This window comes from Salvelinus sp. IW2-2015, linkage group LG25 (genome assembly GCF_002910315.2).
Source record: "Salvelinus sp. IW2-2015 linkage group LG25, ASM291031v2, whole genome shotgun sequence".
NCBI lineage: Eukaryota > Metazoa > Chordata > Actinopteri > Salmoniformes > Salmonidae > Salvelinus > Salvelinus sp. IW2-2015.
In genome coordinates, this window is record NC_036865.1 from 16779173 (window position 1) to 16798095 (window position 18923).

Here is an 18923-nt window from a genome sequence, read left to right on the forward strand (position 1 = left end):
GCCCCTGCTAATTCCTTTCCTTGCCTGATATGCAATTCCAATTTTTATAATTAACAGCAATTTATTGAACGACATGAAAGTTTTAACACATTTTCTTTTTGTGATGCCTATGGTCCTGGCAAAACATGTCAACCCTCATGACATTTCAGAATTATTTTTAACTATGCAAAATTAAATTATTCAACAAGTGACATACTCTCACAGAAATTTGAGGTGAAACAAATGTCCTGGTATTGTGGATTTTCTCTTTGAAATTATGCATGACTGACAAGCAATAATCTATAATCTAATTACAAAAGGGACATAAACCCCTGTTTCAATCTAATGACACCATAGATGTTTTATAAATGGACTTAATTACCAGCTGTTGTCATGCTAAGATTGTTGTATCACAAGTTGATCATGCTTGTCGGTCATAGAAAGCAAATGTATGGTAATAATCAATTCATGGTCTGTCAACTCCACCTAAAAATTTGGATGGATCACGAATTGATTAATTGAAATTTGGATAGGACACTTAAGCTCCTGTATTGTAAGGACGTTCAATAGACATACAAAGATACTTCTCTTTTTGAATCACTCTTTATTACAATTTTACAGAAGGTTAAAGTGTTATACTTCAAGTAAATAAACATCAATCTAAATGTGATGTTTGTTGGAAATGGACAGAACTGTAGTTGAATGCTCCATCATTGATGTTGATAGTGATGCTGAATGTCTGCTTGATGTTGTCTTCTTGCTTCTTTTGTGAATAATGGTCTCACAGTTCTTTATTTATGGGGCATCCATTTCTTCAATATCTAGGGAAATCAAAGCGTTAACTTCAGAAGTCTACTTTATGTTGTATATCTATATTATACTGATGTGTCAGACATGAGCAACATTGTCTCCCTACATTTATAGGTATCACTTCGCTAAATTCAGGGAACATTTCCATTTGTCAGCCAATACTCTCATCTAAACATTTATTTCAGATACTTTGGTATATTGTTTACAACATATTTTACAAGGAGACAATTTAGCATCTTCAGATGAAACCATTAGGAATACAATGAATACAATATCTAACCTAATAAATTAATATGACTACTTACTACATCATATGGTCTCAGTCTCTCTGAGACATGGGCACTTGTCTCCTCAGGAAGAGCCACTACATCTCCTGTGTCCATCATCTAGAATAGCAATATGTAGGAGGAATTTGTAATGCTATTACCCATATACCCTTTATGCAACACCCTTACAGAGTTTAATTAATATACATTGCCTATGTACTCTTGAAAAGGCCTCTTGAACAAATATTCCACACAAACTATCCCTATAAATGCTATATTTAAATGTTCACAGCTTTTCAAGACATAGTAGATTTCCTTAAAGGACAATTACATGTACAGTATGTACATGTAGACATAGCTGCTTACAGTAGTTACAGGTAGAGGTAAATAGTACTTGCCTTGATGGTGGCCTCCAGCTCCCCAACACTTCTCTTCCCTCCAGGTAGCCAGCCATACGACCAGTGCTGAGAGAGCGTGACCTGAGCTACCAACGCCAACACCACCACCTGCACGACCGTTCTGTTGCTAAGATCCATGGGAGCTGGAAAGAAAGCTAGTCAAATACCAGCTAAATGTGATAGTCAAAAATGTATTTTCACATCAAACATAAGCTTGCGATCATCTTGCAATGATTACCTATTGAATATGCACATTGTACAGTATATATGAACTACCCACAAATGCACATTAGTTAACAATTTCAAATATATTTATATGAATCACATACTTTCTCCGTTCTGTGTATTCCTTCCTACACTGTGGTGGGAATAATCATGAGTCCCTTTTATAGGGTCGTTAGACATGGAACAGTCTGTGTCATCAGGATTAGAATCCCTTCTCCACAGGTGTGAAACACTAAGTGCCTAATGGACACTAAATGTCACTAACAGCACCTGCTTAGTGCATAAGCTTCAAACTGCATTTGATGGAAACAAACATATTTGTAATGTGTTAAGAGGTGAAGTCAGTGAACACTACCGTTCAACGGTAGTACAACATTAACAATGTCTACACTGTATTTCTGATCAATTTGATGTTATTTTAATGGACTTTAAATGTGCTTTTCTTTCAAAAACAAGGACATTTCTAAGTGACCCCAAACTTGAACGGTAGTGTACATATTCTAAAATATGTAATGTTTGTAAATGAAACAATATCTGCTGGTCAACAAAAAAAGTGACTTTGATACCCATGTTTTGTATCTTTTACAAATATTCAGAAATTAATGGCAAATTTGTTTATTTTCAATGCATTTATTGCGGACAGATTTTACAAATTAAATGTTAACTCCATACAGACTTATGACAAGAGATATACAGGAACAAGATGCTTGAGCGCTACATTATGCCTCAATTTCATACTCTGTACACAAGACTGATTCTAAATGTTCTGACCCTTATGTGATTACATAATCCTTACACTTGTATCTTTACCTAACAGGCTATGAATCCATAAATGTACCTTTGGCATGAAAAGGATAGCCCTGTGGAGTGCCTTAACACTTAATAACTGGGTAACCAGGTAATTTGAATTTAAATTCTATTTATTTATGACCATTGCTAAAATATAGATTTCACAGTAAACTACAGCACAATGAAATTCAATAAAATATCTTCCTGAAACTTCCATGAATCAATTACTATTATCAATAACCCAGTTATTTAGTGATATGAGAGCACTGTGGCTATAAATACTTACCAAGTGGAAAATTGCTGCCTGGCTCTAAATTACACTTTTCTAGTTGAGAACTCTATACATTCAATACACATTTTGTGTATATTGAAGTTGAAGTCACTTGGTGACAATTTTAACTTGATCAGAACATTTTTCTAATCTTTGTATGGCACTGTTTCATTCAAACATGCAAATGCTGAAATGGTAGGTCCAATATAGTTTAAAAAAAAGTTGTACAAAAGTTATTACAACCGTGTCCATATGAACAGCCATTTGTTAGTGAGGTCAGATCAAAATTGCTGTTTGAAACAGATGGCAATTCAAAGTTGTCCAAATTGATTGTTTTCCATTGGATACTCAATAGACTGTTATGATGAAACAGACAACATACACACCAAATACTGAATGTTCATTTGTTAAGTCACTTGTCACAAACTCTCATGACAGGTTGTGTATTTTTACAACAGCAGGAGTTCTACAGTATGTGCCATGGCTACAGTACAGACCACAGGCAACGAAAGGCAATCTCATGGTCATTTTTTTAGCATAGACTATCAGTAAAACTCAAAATGTACATAAAATTCTACATTATATAAATAGAAAAAGATTATATGCATAAGTTAATTAATACACACAGTATGTACATATTAACATACATTTCAGTATTGTCTTGAGTCCGAGAACCTATTCAATTAAACCCTTCACACCGGTTTTGGCCTTACGTTTTCAATTCAAAACATTTGACATACAAATGCTGAGGAGACAAAGCTAGTTGAAACGTCCGTGACTAAATAGAGATAATAATAAATGTTCATTTGGGCTCTTTTTAACAAACAGACAGACAAGCAAACATATACAGGTAACTGCCAAAATAAAGGAAACACCAACATAAAGTGTCTTAATAGGGTGTTGGGCCTCCACGAGCCAGAACAGCTTCAATGGACCTTGGCATAGATTCTACAAGTGTCTGGAACGACACCATTCTTCCACAAGAAATTCCATAATTTTACATTTACATTTAAGTCATTTAGCAGACGCTCTTATCCAGACCGACTTACAAATTGGTGCATTCACCTTATGATATCCAGTGGAACAACCACTTTACAATAGTGCATCTAACTCTTTTAAGGGGGGGGGTTAGAAGGATTACTTTATCCTATCCTAGGTATTCCTTAAAGAGGTGGGGTTTCAGGTGTCTCCGGAAGGTGGTGATTGACTCCGCTGACCTGGCGTCGTGAGGGAGTTTGTTCCACCATTGGGGTGCCAGAGCAGCGAACAGTTTTGACTGGGCTGAGCGGGAACTGTACTTCCTCAGAGGTAGGGAGGCGAGCAGGCCAGAGGTGGATAATTTGGTGTTTTGTTGATGGTGGTGGAAAACGCTGTCTCAGGTGCCGCTGTCTTAGGTGCCGCTCCAGAATCTCACATAAGTTCAATTGGGTTGAGATCTGGTGACTGAGACGGCCATAGCATATGGTTTACATCATTTTCATGCTCATCATACCATTCAGTGACAACTCATGCCCTGTGGATGGGGGCATTGTCATCCTATGGGGGCATAGCCATAGTAGCCAAAATAATGGATGAATATACATGGCCCTAAACATGATGGGATGTTAATTGCTTAATTAACTCAGTAACCACACCTGTGTGGATGTACCTGCTTTCAATATACTTTGTATCCCTCATTTCCTTATTTTAGCAGTTACATGTATAATAAAATATGGTACAATATGTTTAAGTATTGTGGGTAAGTGCAAAGTGTAAAAAGAGCTTGAAAGAGCTTAGAAAAGAAGGTTCTGACAAAATTGCATATGTTACATGGAAATATACATGGGTATATAGCAGATATTGTCATTTAAAATTGGCATAGTCTGAGAAAATGTCAACAAAATCTTGAACCACTCTGTAGCAGAAGTCATATTGTTCCTGAAACGACAAAAATAACGAACAACATGATCATAAATCACTTGAAATACAGTTGGCAAACCAATATTTGAATAAAGCATCATTGTCAATCTTTTGAAGATAATTTGAATGTATTTCACCTCTATCTCATGCATTGAATCTCTATGACTAAATGGTATCCTACCATGAAAAACAATGTGTTTATACAACAATATATAATACCTACCACAGTCTGAACCATGTGTGGTCTCTTCATGCGTAAGCTCTTGACTGTCTGAAACACGTCCAGTAGGCCCTCTGCTTTCACCCGCTCCAGAATGTTACTCAGGGCGATGAATGTACCGGTCCGACCCGCACCAGCACTGAGAAATAAACCCAGGACAGAACCATCAGCATCTACAGCTACAGATACGCTTGCTCTAAAGCCCAGTAACTACCATTAGAGGGCCTTTAATATGTGCTTAGAACTGAACGTGAGTCAAGGGAGTATACTACATTCCGTACACTGTCAGGGGTCTACCAGTTCTCCATCATGCTGATTGCACTTCATTGAGCGCCAAAGCAATGCACCGAATTTACAACATATTATGTCTTTACACTGCTGGATTTCCTTAGTGCTCAACAACACAGGTAAGCTGTCTAGTTGGTGGTTGATAGGAGAGATCTCTAACAGTAGAGTTGATGGATCTATAGCTTCCTAGTCTCCAATTCCCCTAGTCATAGGGCTATACTGTGAACCCTACCGCTTACCCCAGTCTTTCCCATTTGTATTGAAAAACATTTGCTGAAGAAAAGGTGACCTTTGACTAATAGTACTAATAACGCTAACACTAACGCGCGTCTGGTAGCTCTCTCAGTCTCTTTGGATTGAGTCAGTGCTTACAATGCCGGCGAGAGAGGTAGAGGAGAGAGGGGGGTTGTAATGGGCAAGCCCCCATTCCCAGCGGAGGAGAAAAAGCTTTAAAAAGCCCCTCTTTAGACAGGCCCTGATGAATGAATATGAGAGAGAGTGAAGACACCATTTCCTGTCGTTAGCTCATTCTATCAGATTAATCAAAGCAGGAGTCGTAGGAGATTTCACTTTGAGAGGTTTTAATTGACTGTGAATCAGTGGATTGGATCAATCCCAGCGGGCCGTGCTGCATTAGAAGTACTTCACCTGGAGCTATGTACGTTCTGATCATAGCTTTCACAGCAAAGTCTTTATAAAGAGTTGGGCTATAAAACAGAGTCTACAAAGGCTATATGTACTGTATAATGTATTGAAACGGATATTACAGAGTGCCAAAAATGTAAAAAGTAATCTATATTCTTTGAAACATAATTTTGTGTTTGGTATGATCCTAATATTTTATGTCAGAAAAAAAGGTCAGTTGAAAGAGTAATGGGAGTGTTTTGCGGCTCCCAGATTTGGTTTGTGCTAACAGTACCTGTTCCTTACCTGCAGTGTACTATAATAGGGTGGTTTCCAGACTGTTGTTGCTGTCTCTGCACTGAAGCAATGATGTCGATCATTCCTTTTCCCTCTGCCGGTATTCCGATCTCAGGCCAGCCGTGGAAATGAAAGTGCCTGACGTGCCGTGACTGCTTTTCCTGGTGATTGGGAACATGTGTTTTCATCATTACATACATTAGTATACCTGATAATGAAAAATAAACATAACATGAACTTGACATGCTCAAGATAAGACACAAATTGAGATAATAGAAAGCCATTGATTAGAGGACCAAACCCACTCATCCACAAGGACAAAAATGACTTACATCACAAATAATATATTTAAAATGCACATCAGGTAGCTTGTTTATGTGAAGGAAACTCACTGGTCCATATGTGAGCACCATGTCCTTCAGAGTGAAAGTGTCACATAGTGCATCCCCCTTCAGCTCCAAAGTGTAGTCTCCAAATGTCACAGTGCCCTCTGCTGGCCAGTACTGGAAACACTTGTCCTGGGGAAAGTGACAGATTGATGAAAGGCAGGTGTGTCAAACATACGGCCCACGGGTGGGAAAAACGACCTCAATCTACATTTAAATGACAAATAACACATCAAAACTGTGTAGAAATTATAATGGTTTAAAGAAAAGGTAATGATAATGGACCTACATTTATACAGTCTCTCTGTTCCTCTATACCAGGGCTGGTGTTAATTCGAACTGAAGGCAGCACAGTCATTTTTATCCCAATATCAAATAATTTCTGGTTAAGAATTAAGTACCTTAGTGTGATTGTTTTCAATTAAAATGGTCAAAAAGAAACAAAAATAGCATCTTAACAAAGAGCAATTTCTCAAGCAAGAATTTTGTTAGGACTGTCTTGGAGTGGTCTGAGTGGGGAGGGGAAAACTGGAAACTAGCTGTTATTGGCAGAGAGGTTTGGAACTCTTTCTTATTAGTCTATTAACTAATTTACCACCTGGTGATGTCACCAGGAAGGCCAAAACTCCATCTCACCAAAATAGACAGAAATTTCAGGTGGCCTTTTCAGACAGCTTTTACACTAAAAGGGCATTATCATAATTTTCATAATTTCAAAGTATTATTCCAACCTCAGTGTGGAAATATGCATTGAGTGTACAAAACATTAAGAATACCTGCTCTTTCCATGATATAGACTGAATAGATTCATCCAGGTGAAAGCTATGATCCCTTATTGATGTCACAGTAATTTGGTGGGAACTCTGCTGCCGGTATAATGCTATTATCACTTGTTGATGTCACTTGTTAAATCCACTTCAATCAGTGTAGTTTAAAAACAAAACTTTATTTAACTAGGCAAGTCAGTTAAGAACAAATTATTATTTACAATGACAGCCTACCACGGCCAAATCCTAAACTGGACGAAGCTGGGCCAATCACTGCCGGTTGTGATACAGCCTGGAATCGAACCAGGGTCTGTAGTGACGCCTCTTGCATAGATATAGATACAGTGCCTTAGACTGCTGCGCCACTCGGGAGCCAAGAAGTGTGTCAAGAACTGCAAAACTGCTGGGTTTTTCACACTCAACAGTTTCCCATGTGTATCAAGAATGGTTCACCACCCAAAGGACATCCAGCCAACTTGACACAACTGTGGGAAGTATTGCAGTCAACATGGATCAGCATCCCTGTGGAACGCTTTCGACACCTTGTAGAGTTCATGCCCCAAAGAATTGAAGCTGTTCTGAGGGCAAAAGGGGTGGTGCAACTCTATTTTAGGAAGGTGTTCCTAATGTTTGGTATACTCAGTCTATATGCAAATGAGGCACATATAATTCTTTATTTTATCACAAAGTACAAAACAAAATACCTGATATACTAAGAAAATGTATATATGTGATCCAAATACGTTTTTTGGCAGAAATGCATTCTCGAACACATGAACTTTCATGTGCCTTAACAACAAACTTGTAAATACGAATAAAATAGTTAAATGAAGAGCCTTGTTGGTTTAGACACAAAAAAAGTCAACAACCTTCCCGCTAGCCATGATTGGCTGAGGTAATAAGTGGGCTGGACATGCCGAGAGATGAGTTTGGATTGGTCTGCCATATAGCACGCTCTATTTGAGCTGGTCAGTATGTGTAGGTAATCCTGTCTAACGCGGCGTTTAAAAAATGTATTGCGTAGTAAAATTGCATAAGTGTTGCTCTCCACTTTCTGGAAGACTGAGTTTTGAAATCAGTGGAATTCGAGTATGATAGCTAAGGAGATGGAGAAAACACCGTTCTCCGGATTACATCTTCAAACTAAGGGCAACTATGGCATCCGACAGTAGACGCATCCATCCATGATGTATACGGATAAGATAGTCTAGCTAGATACATTTTCAGATATTACACGTTTCTAATTTTGACAGAAACTGGTTGTTATTTCAAGTTAAAGTGTACTGTTAGATAGCTAACATTAGTTAGCTGGCTAGCTTGCTAGCTAACGTTACGTATATGATCTTATTATTCATATCTCAGAGCTATTTGCTTCGCTAGTTATAGCCTAATGTGAGCTAGCTAACGTTGAACCTGGTTGGTTAGCTATCTGCAGATTCATGCAGTAATGTCATGAGTTGAAATTATGGTCCACTGTTTAGCTAACTAGCAAGCTACATGTCTTAACAAAAGACTCCACTATGCAAGTATCCATTTCAATAGAATGTCACTGCGACAACTGTTGATAAACGTTGGTTAGCTACCTGCAGATTCATGCAGGGTAGTAACGTCATGAGTTGTGATTATGGTTAATTGTTTAGCTAGCTAGCTACCTACATGTCTTAACAAAAGACTCCACTATACAAGTAACCATTTCAGCTGCGTTCGTAAATTCAGTCTGGCCATCTACTCCGATTTCAGAGCACTCTCATCTGAGTGTGCCAGAGCGCAGAATAACTGATGAATGGCCGGTGTCAGTAAATGTCAGCAATTGTTTTATTATTAAATTGTTACCAGCAGCACAGTTAGTCACCAACATGAAAACAGCCTAACCAGTTCTGCTAGGGCGAGTAAAATGGTTAGAGTTTGGGTGGGGGCTAAAGGTTAAGAGGGTGTGAACGATGCTGAATGGGTGTAGACAAAGAAAAGCTCTCCAGTAGGTACCAAAATATTCAAAGGCCATTTTTTCAAAAGTGAGGTAACAGGTTTCGCAACTTTCAAAGCAGAATTACTTTGCCATTGTTCCTCAAATGCAATGTATAATATTCCATTTTGTAGCTTTGTGTCTCTGCTTTTATCCAATGTAAAAAACACTTTAAAATGTTGCTACATGTTGTTCCTCCTTTAAAAGTTGCGAGCTTACGCCGCGGGACTTAGAGGTACCCAGCGTCACAGCTTCATTGCTCCAGACCATCGCAGGGGAGAGTTAGAGCACTCATTATGCATTTGGGTCCCAAGGTTTTTATATGACAAATCATATAGAGTGGTTACAAGGACGAATTTGACGTTATACCACCCGTTGCTGGTGACTTTCTTCAGCAAAGATGTCTGATAAAATCATTACGGTGGAAGCAAATGTAAGTAATTATAACGTCATAATGAGTCAAGCAAAAAATGTAAAATTGAGAGGAATATGTTAGTTCATGTAGAGGCAAATGATTGTGCATATTCTTTTGTCATAAAGTTAATTTACGAAAATCACTATTTAGCACGTTTTTTTTCAGTCATATCCAATACCAGGTGTATCAAACTCCATTCTTTGAATGATGCTGTGTCTGCATGTATGTATTACAATTACATTTACATTTACATTTAAGTCATTTAGCAGACGCTCTTATCCAGAGCGACTTACAAATTGGTGCATTCACCTTATGATATCCAGTGGAACAACCACTTTACAATAGTGCATCTAACTCTTTTAAGGGGGGGGGGGGTTAGAAGGATTACTTTATCCTATCCTAGGTATTCCTTAAAGAGGTGGGGTTTCAGGTGTCTCCGGAAGGTGGTGATTGACTCCGCTGACCTGGCGTCGTGAGGGAGTTTGTTCCACCATTGGGGTGCCAGAGCAGCGAACAGATTTTGACTGGGCTGAGCGGGAACTGTACTTCCTCAGAGGTAGGGAGGCGAGCAGGCCAGAGGTGGATGAACGCAGTGCCCTTGTTTGGGTGTAGGGCCTGATCAGAGCCTGAAGGTACGGAGGTGTCGTTCCCCTCACAGCTCCGTAGGCAAGCACCATGGTCTTGTAGCGGATGCGAGCTTCAACTGGAAGCCAGTGGAGAGAGCGGAGGAGCGGGGTGACGTGAGAGAACTTGGGAAAGTTGAACACCAGACGGGCTGCGGCGTTCTGGATGAGTTGTAGGGGTTTAATGGCACAGGCAGGGAGCCCAGCCAACAGCGAGTTGCAGTAATCCAGACGGGAGATGACAAGTGCCTGGATTAGGACCTGCGCCGCTTCCTGCGTGAGGCAGGGTCGTACTCTGCGAATGTTGTAGAGCATGAACCTACAGGAACGGGTAATTATACACTTCAACAGTGTTTACCACTCCTGCTCCTGGGACATCAATGATTACACATTGTAATTATGCAATAGACTGGAAACATGATTTAAGTAAAGGCTGATTTGTAATTCATATATACAGAAAAAAACAGTACACTACACTTCTTATGCATATCTAACTCCCTTCATCTGCATTAATCTGAGGAGGTTCTCCCAGCCATGTGGATGATTGAAAACAGGGCAGCAAATTGTGTTTGTCACCAGAGCTGTTTAGAGCATATTACTATTTGCCCGTGAATAACCAGACCTTCATACAAACATGCTATGCTGAATTCTTGACGCACCACCGAAGGTGCTGCCATATCCTGCCAGCACGCCCACAAGCAAGCCACTCAGGCTGAGAATGACGCATGGAAGAGGGCAAGGAACGAGATGGGAGTAACAATCCAGGGTATTTGCTCTGAGAACGGCATAATAATGTAATGAAACAAGCCGGGAGCAGGTTTCGCACCCTCAACATTCTAGCCCGAAGTCCAGCACACTATCGACTGTGCRCAAATGTATTAATTGGGGTTGGGGCCGATTGTGGCTAAAAACACTATGAATTGGAATCTTTAACAAGTGGAAAGGGGGAAAAGTATTATTATTCGTTTTTCACAAGCGTAGCAGGCTGTGAATGCTGCTAACAACGCTTCTAGGATGGGCTATTAGCTGAACAATAGACTATTCAACCTCCTTTACTAAAGAATTGTCTAATACTAATAGCCGAGCTAGGTGTGAACCCCCCCCCAACCAACTTGCAACAAATAATTTGTATCTACCTTTCCACATCTACCTACACACGTATCTACCTACACATGGTTAATGTTCTGAGGGGGAAAAAATAAATATATATATATATCAACTCAGCAAAAAAAGAAACGTCCTCTCACTGTCAACTGCGTTTATTTTCAGCAAACTTAACATGTGTAAATATTTGTATGAACATAACAAGATTCAACAACTGACATAAACTGAACACATTACATTACAGTACATTAAGTACTGCAGTGCATCTCCTCCTCACGGACTGCACCAGATTTGCCAGTTCTTGCTGTGAGATGTTACCCCACTCTTCCACCAAGGCACCTGCAAGATCCCGGACATTTCTGGGGGGAATGGCCCTAGCCCTCACCCTCCGATCCAACAGGTCCCAGACATGCTCAATGGGATCGAGATCCGGGCTCTTCGCTGGCCATGGCAGAACACAGACATTCCTGTCTTGCAGGACATCATGCACAGAACGAGCAGTATGGCTGGTGGCATTGTCGTGCTGGAGGGTCATGTCAGGATGAGCCTGCAGGAAGGGTACCACATAAGGGAGGAGGATGTCTTCCCTGTAGCGCACAGCGTTGAGATTGCCTGCAATGACAACAAGCTCGGTCCGATGATGCTGTGACACACTGCCCCAGACCATGATGGACCCTCCACCTCCAAATCGATCCTGCTCCAGAGTACAGGCCTCGGTGTAATATTTTTGAATCTGATACGTTTGGGAATTTTCTTCTGCCTTTCAGGACCGGAACGAGGCTGTAGTTTTCTGAACATAACGCGCAACACAAATGGCGCTTTTTTGTTATAAAAGTAATATTTATCGAACAATAAGAACATTTATTGTGTAACTGGGAGTCTCGTGAGTGCAAACATCCGAAGATTATCAAAGGTAAGCGATTAATTTTATTGCTTTTCTGACTTTCGTGACCATGCTAATTTGGGGCTAGCTGTTCTAGCATTGATTGATACACTCACAAAAGCTTGGATTGCTTCGCTGCAAAGCATATTTTCAAAATCTGACAAGATAGGTGGATTAACAACAAGCTAAGCTATGTTTTGGTATATTTCACTTGTGATTGCATGATTATATATATTTTTAGTAATTTATAAGTTGTTTAGGAAAATGATCCCGCTAAAGGGATCCGTAGCGCAGAGAAGTTAAGAACAAATTCTTATTTACAAGGACAGCCTACTCCTTCCTCCCTGTCAGGGAATTGAACACCAGTCTCCCGTGTGCCCGTATTCTCTAGTACAGACATGGCCTGCTCTCCCTTATGTAAGGAATTAGGCACTTTCCCATGTTTACTACAGTATGTATTGTAGGCTATGTTTACTTGTCAGACTGCACAGTAGCCTAATAAACAAATGCAGGTGGCTTATATCTTCAAAATGCTTTAAATGCTTTATTATCCAAATGTAAAAGCATATACTGCACAGTACTGTATTTCTTCATCAGCATCTTTATGCTTTCGTTAACTTCTCTGGGATAGGTGTCAGTATTTTCACGTCCGGATGAAAATCATGTCCAAAGTAAACTGCCTGCTACTCAGGCCCAGAAGCTAAGACATGCATATTATTAGTATATTTGGATAGAAAACACTCTGAAGTTTCTAAAACTGTTTGAATCATGTCTGTGAGTATAACAGAACTTATTTGGCAGGCGAAACCCCGAGGACAAACCATTCAGAATTTAAAGAATGTTGAGGTCACTCTCTTTTCAATGGGTTTTCATTGGGAATCCAGATTTCTAAGGGACCTTCTTGCAGTTCCTATCGCTTCCACTGGATGTCAACAGTCGTTAGAAATTGGTTGAGGTTTTTCCTTTGAGAAATGAAGAAGTAGCACTGTTCAGAATGAGGCTCGAGGGAAGTGTACTCTTTGTTAGAGGCGCGTGACCTGAAAGCTAGCTACACTTTGTTTTCCTCCAGTATTGAACACAGATCATCCCGTCTTAAATTTGATCGATTATTTACGTAAAAAAATATCTGAAGTTGTATTACAAAAGTAGTTTGAAATTATTGGACAAAGCTTACAGGTAACTTATGAGATATTTTGTAGGTACGTTGCGCAAGTTGGAACCGGTGTTTTTCTGGATCAAACGCGCCAAATAAATTTACATTTTGGATATATATCGATGGAATTAATCGAACAAAAGGACCAACAGAAGAAGTGCCAACAGAAGAAGCTCGTCAAAGGTATGGCATGAATTATATCTTTATTTCTGCGTTTTGTGTTGCGCCTGGAGGGTTGAAATAGGATTGTCTGTTTGTTTACTGGGGTGCTGTCCTCAGATAATAGCATCGTTTGCTTTCGCAGTAAAGCCTTTATGAAATCTGACATGTTGGCTGGATTCACAACAGGTGTAGCTTTAATTTGGTGTATTGCATGTGTGATTTCATGGAAGTAAAATTTTTATAGTAATTTATTTGAATTTGGCGCTCTGCATTTTCACTGGATGTTGGCCGGTGGGACGCTAGTCCCACATATCCCAGAGGTTAAATAATAAATCATGATAAAAATACTTTCAAAATGCAGATGTGGATGTAGTTATGGATCCATAATGAATTACTATGGGAATGAATATCACTGATTTACAGAAATATTGGAACAAAGTTGTCTAATGAAGGCAAACAATTTAGAATCCTCCATTCCTCTTATGCTGTAGCCTACCCCTGACCGTCACGTTGTACAGCGCCATATTTTCGCTTAATTTTTTTTTCTCGGGATAGAAACACCATAATATTAATCAAATTAATGAAGCCAAATTTCTTAAAATCAATCCCATATACTATGTTATTACAAAAAAGGTTTAAAAATCTCCGGTAATGCCAATATGGAAGACTATAAAATGCTTCTCAAAGATGCCCTCTAGTGGTCAAATTAGCACTAACTTGCATTTTACCGAAAAAATGGCTGACAATTAAATAATGTGCCACAGAATGCTGCAGCAGCCTGCAAGGTGTGCTGCAGTATGACACAACTTTTAAAGGAGGAACCACTGTAAGACCGAATCAAGGTGGTCGGTCACATATGAGTGCATTAGAAAAGCATTTTTACATTAATCAAAATAGCTGAACTCCATTAATTATTTGTCTGTGCTAGTACAATGTTTTATGTGCTATATTTCTGTCAATATCTGATGGATTTAAAAACATTCAAAAGTTTGGAGTATCTTCATCCATTGTCCAGCTGTTGCTTTTATTAGAATTGTATTTTCAACCTTTGAACAATTTTGATGACTGTTACTAAAGTAAAACACAGCTTTTAATGATTATGTTGCAGTTAACTCTTGCCACAGTGGGATCTGTACCTGTTCCCTCTCCTTGAGTTCAGTGAGCATGACGATAGAGTGACACCTGTACTCCCACACCATCCTCCAGAAATCCTCCACCGTGTGAGACAGGGGACCCTGGGTAGCGATGAAGTAGTCCTTCTGTCTGTATCCCTGGAAAATAACATACTGTTTAGCGCATCATATACTTACATAAAGGGCTCTGGAGAAAGTTAGGACTTAAGTCTTAAAATGTGCTCAGTAAATACTTACATCGATAAATGATGCATTGATGTAGTCTGTGAACTCTTGGCCCCTTTTCATTGATAATATAACCCGGTTGAAGTCATCTGTGTTCAAGCAAATAACCTAACTTACTTTATTTTCAACAATAGTTTAATTACATGTGTCATTTGTGTCATTTAACTACAGTAAATTCATTCCAAAAGTAAAACTACTTCAGAGAGTTTAAAATGTATAATATTTGATACAACACTAAGAGTTTGATGGTGGTAGGGTTGTGACGTATTACTGAAAAGTTAAGAGTGTTAGAGTATTCCTTACATGGAATAATCTGAAGCACACGGTTCTTCTTCATGTTTGCAGGAAGGTTTCCAGTCCTCATGTTCTCCTTCATTATGCGTACATTGGTCAGTTTCTGAGGAGAGGATATGGGGTGAAATTAGGACTACTTGAGAGAGATGGCTACCGTCATTTAAATGTGACTAGAACTGGGAGACAACTTAGAAAAAGAGAGAAAATTGTGTGACTGGGACTTACCCTGAACTCTTCCTCTAGGCCCAGCTTGTCAAGGGGTGTTCTGGTGTTGTGGAGTTTCTGCAGGTGGCCTTCCAGAGAGGACACATCCAGCTCTGTGTCCCCATACATATAATACTCCAACAGAGCGTGGTAGATGAATGAGTACTGCATCTGAACGGGAGACAGAGAGAGATAGGGTAAATGAGGCATCTTTGCTTGTTTGTGCTGCATTAAAACATTGAACTGTCAGAGAACACTTACATCGGTCTGGACGAGCTGAGAGCGCTGCTCCCGTATTCTGGTCACAAACCCAAAGACATCCAGCCTCTTCTCTACATGCATCATGTCAATCATGGCGTCTATGACGATGAACGTCCCAGTCCTACCTACCCCAGCACTAGGGAAAGACAAGGGACAGGAGAGAAGAGTGACCCGTACACTGTTATAGACCTCCGAGGAAAGTTTGATGATTCAATTCAAAGCAAATGCACTGTATTTCTGTGGCTGAGTTTTCCACAGGAATGTTGATTGTGATATGGCATAAAAATGATAAATTGAAACATGTCCACAAGCGATATTAAAAATTGCTACGTCTACAACCAATATTCTAAATTGCTACATGTCCACAAGCCAACAAGATCCATAGTGTTTTAAGGGCCAGTGACACAGACAGCAGTCAGGGATGCCAGCTTAGGGTGTTGGAGACCAATCAATGAGGCCCATTCAGAAAGCAAAGCCCCAATACCAACACCTGTTTCAACAGTTGTTCCTGCACGTCTCTGACTTCAGTGATGTGGTGGTTTCATATTACATGACATGTGCTTTGAAATTCCAGCCATACCAATACAAAATAAAGGGAAGAGGGTTGGCATACTTTTTTAGACACCACGATAGGTCAATTTGACACTACGATTGTGTTAAGTTATACATGTCATAAGGAACTAAATTAACTACTATAGCCTTCATTGAGTACAGCTTGTAGACGAGCTTTTCCAGTTAGAATCCCCAGTCTCCTCCCCTGGTTCAGTACCTGCAGTGCACCACGATGGGTCCTGCAGAGGACGGGTTGACTGTCTTCACCTTCTTGAGGAACTTGAGCATGCCGATAGGGGAGAAGGGCACCCCAAAGTCTGGCCAGCTGGTGAAGTGGAGCTGGGTGACCAAGCGGGGGGCCCTTGGGCCATCATTCCCCTGCTGTTTACAACAACAGGAAAAGACATCAATCGTTTAGAAAAATATACTGTAAATGTCACAGGGTTTCACACATCGTGTATTTCAAAGTGAGGGATCCTGTGCAGGGTTGTCATGTAGGCACATACAATGATACTTACATATTGTACACAGAACTTGCGGATGGTGTAGTCCACCAGTACAGTAAAGTCCTCCACTGCCACCCTCACATTCCCATACATCCAACAGCCCTGGTCTGGCCAGTACTGGTAACACTTGTCCTGAAGAGAGGAAAAATTGACATTCAGCAAAGCAAAAAAAATACAAACTATAGTTGACCAATATGAATGACAGAGACTTTTATGGGAATTCATATTAGTGACCAGAAACTCTATTTATAGGTGATAAACGTGGACATAGGTGATTGTCTGTCAGTCAATAAGTTCATCACTCTGATCTTCTAGACCGTTAATGAGAGTAATTATAATCAAGCCTTGGACAACTTTATCAACAATTATTTAGTTATCGATCCCCCATCTCTGTTTGGTGGAGCTAAACCCCCTGTTTTGTTCTTTATTGATCAGCCCCTTGAGGTTCAATAAAATGTGATGCCAAGTAATTTGGGGTGACACATTGTATGGATTGGGAAAGTTAGGAGAGGGTCAAATCAATTATACTCATGACCTTGAGGTGTGAGAAGACAAGAAAGAGCCTAGCAAAGGCCCTTAAGAACATCTAACATGAGAGCCCATTAGCAAATCTGAAGATTCTTTACTGGTTGTATACGCAGATAATGGAGCAGCCAAAGTGAGAGAAGAGAAACTCACCTCTTTTCTCTCTTTCAGGTTAGTGAGCATCACTATAGTAGCAGTCTTCTGTTCCCAAATCATCCGCCAGAAGTCAGCCACTGTGTCGTGCATTGGGCCTATGGAAAAGAGAGTGACACTTACTACATAGATGTAAGTGGACATACTAGTTATACAATAGGCCTATGGTGCTAGAAAAATTATATGCTTACATAAAATACGTTTTTTTTCCATTCAGTAATCCTCTAGTAGTACAGTATTTTGCACAAAATGGTTGTACAAAGTTATATTCACCTTGAGCTGCAATTAATTTGTTCTTCTCTTTATAACCCTGGTGAAAAACAAAAAGGTGTTTTGCTGAGTTTATTAGATCGTAGTGAGAAAGGAAGTTATACTGGACGCATTTAAATTATCCATAATGGGACAGAACGAAATACAGAGTAAATATCAACAACTCACATCTATGTATGAGGCATTTATGTAGTCCGTACAAGAATGCCCATCTATTTGCGTTAACAACACTCTGGAATGGTCATCTGTTGAAAATGTAAGAAAGAGACAAAATTGTACTAGGAAAATAAGTACGCCTATTTAAAATTATTTCATTATGTTATCAAACTGCTTTATCTCAAAAAAGTTCAATCTACTCTTAAAGGTCAATTCCACAATTTTCAACGTAATTTTCATTATCTCTAGCACAATAACAGTGTCTACATATTTGAAAATGGCGCATTTCGAAGTTTTGTAGAAAAAAGTTTCAAGTTAAAAAGTTCTACTCGATGACATCAGCAAGGAAATAACCTCCCGCTGGCTAGAAATGCATTGCAGGTTTTGAAAAATCCCTGTTCTTACTTTTAATCCTACCATGTGATGTCACAGATAAGCATTTTTTAGGAGCTTTCTTATTCTTTTTAACCAGAAATACCATAGAAACGCGCCGTTTTCATGTATGTTTTTGAGACAATGAATAGGAAGTTGAAAAGTAGCGGAATTGCCCTTTAAGTGGGTTTAATGGTTACAAAATGTATTCCCATAACAATTCCATCACTCACATGGTAGGATGTTTGGATATCTGTTCTTGTCCCTGTTGATCTCCCTGCTAGCCTCCTCAAAGGAGCCATGGTGGTAGCCACAGGTCAGTGACTATACAGACACAACACAAACACGAACACAGGGGTTCAAACTAAGCCAGTCATGAAGCCTTCAGACATGCAGCATAATATGTAATAGCATAAAGAAGTATGAACTCTTCATTACATTATTAGGTATCACACTATGAAGGTATCACATTACTACTGTAAGCACTATGTGTTGTTTGAAAAGGAACCTACATTGAACTCCTCTCTAAAAAGCTTGCAGTCGTCTGCCGAGCGTATTCGGACCTCGTCCTCCAGCGAGTCCAGGGGGATGGGGAAGTACCTCTTGGATGGAGAGGGGGATCGTGGGAGGAGGACCACTGTCTGCTCTCCTGTGTGAAACAAAAACATTGGAACGTCAATGTTTTTACATTCAGTACAAGAATTGTGAAAAAATAAATAAAGTTCTGCCTCTCTCTTTTTAGAGACAGAA

At 39.6% G+C, this 18923-nt stretch overlaps 2 protein-coding genes across 7 annotated transcripts in view; both read right to left on the bottom strand.

Moving 5' to 3' along the window:
• Nucleotides 1-574: 574 nt before the first annotated feature.
• On the bottom strand, nt 575-2105 carry gnrh3 (gonadotropin-releasing hormone 3). Its single transcript, XM_023970347.2, has 4 exons — nt 1783-2105; nt 1454-1596; nt 1095-1175; nt 575-800 (listed from the first exon to the last, which is right to left on the bottom strand). The coding sequence occupies exons 1-4, from the start codon at nt 1856-1858 to the stop codon at nt 771-773; spliced, it is 330 nt and encodes a 109-aa protein (XP_023826115.1). The 5' UTR covers nt 1859-2105; the 3' UTR covers nt 575-770.
• Nucleotides 2106-2788: 683 nt separating this feature from the next.
• The window catches only part of LOC111952072 (protein tyrosine phosphatase receptor type E), a 62747-nt gene continuing 46612 nt past the window's right edge, over nt 2789-18923 (bottom strand). For 5 of the 6 annotated variants that reach the window (XM_023970541.2, XM_023970540.2, XM_023970544.2 and 2 more), the window contains 16 exons: nt 18686-18822; nt 18407-18497; nt 17814-17890; nt 17649-17685; nt 17376-17473; nt 16710-16829; nt 16409-16572; nt 15640-15775; nt 15400-15549; nt 15184-15277; nt 14893-14969; nt 14659-14793; nt 6459-6584; nt 6076-6227; nt 4861-4996; nt 2789-4655 (listed from right to left, as the gene is read on the bottom strand). In XM_023970541.2, the coding sequence (XP_023826309.1) occupies nt 4581-4655; nt 4861-4996; nt 6076-6227; nt 6459-6584; nt 14659-14793; nt 14893-14969; nt 15184-15277; nt 15400-15549; nt 15640-15775; nt 16409-16572; nt 16710-16829; nt 17376-17473; nt 17649-17685; nt 17814-17890; nt 18407-18497; nt 18686-18822 (1805 nt within the window). In that variant the 3' untranslated portion in view covers nt 2789-4580. Of the gene's footprint in view, nt 4656-4860; nt 4997-6075; nt 6228-6458; nt 6585-11235; nt 11937-14658; nt 14794-14892; nt 14970-15183; nt 15278-15399; nt 15550-15639; nt 15776-16408; nt 16573-16709; nt 16830-17375; nt 17474-17648; nt 17686-17813; nt 17891-18406; nt 18498-18685; nt 18823-18923 lie in introns of those variants that run through there. The other variant, XM_070434959.1, reaches the window with a different exon arrangement.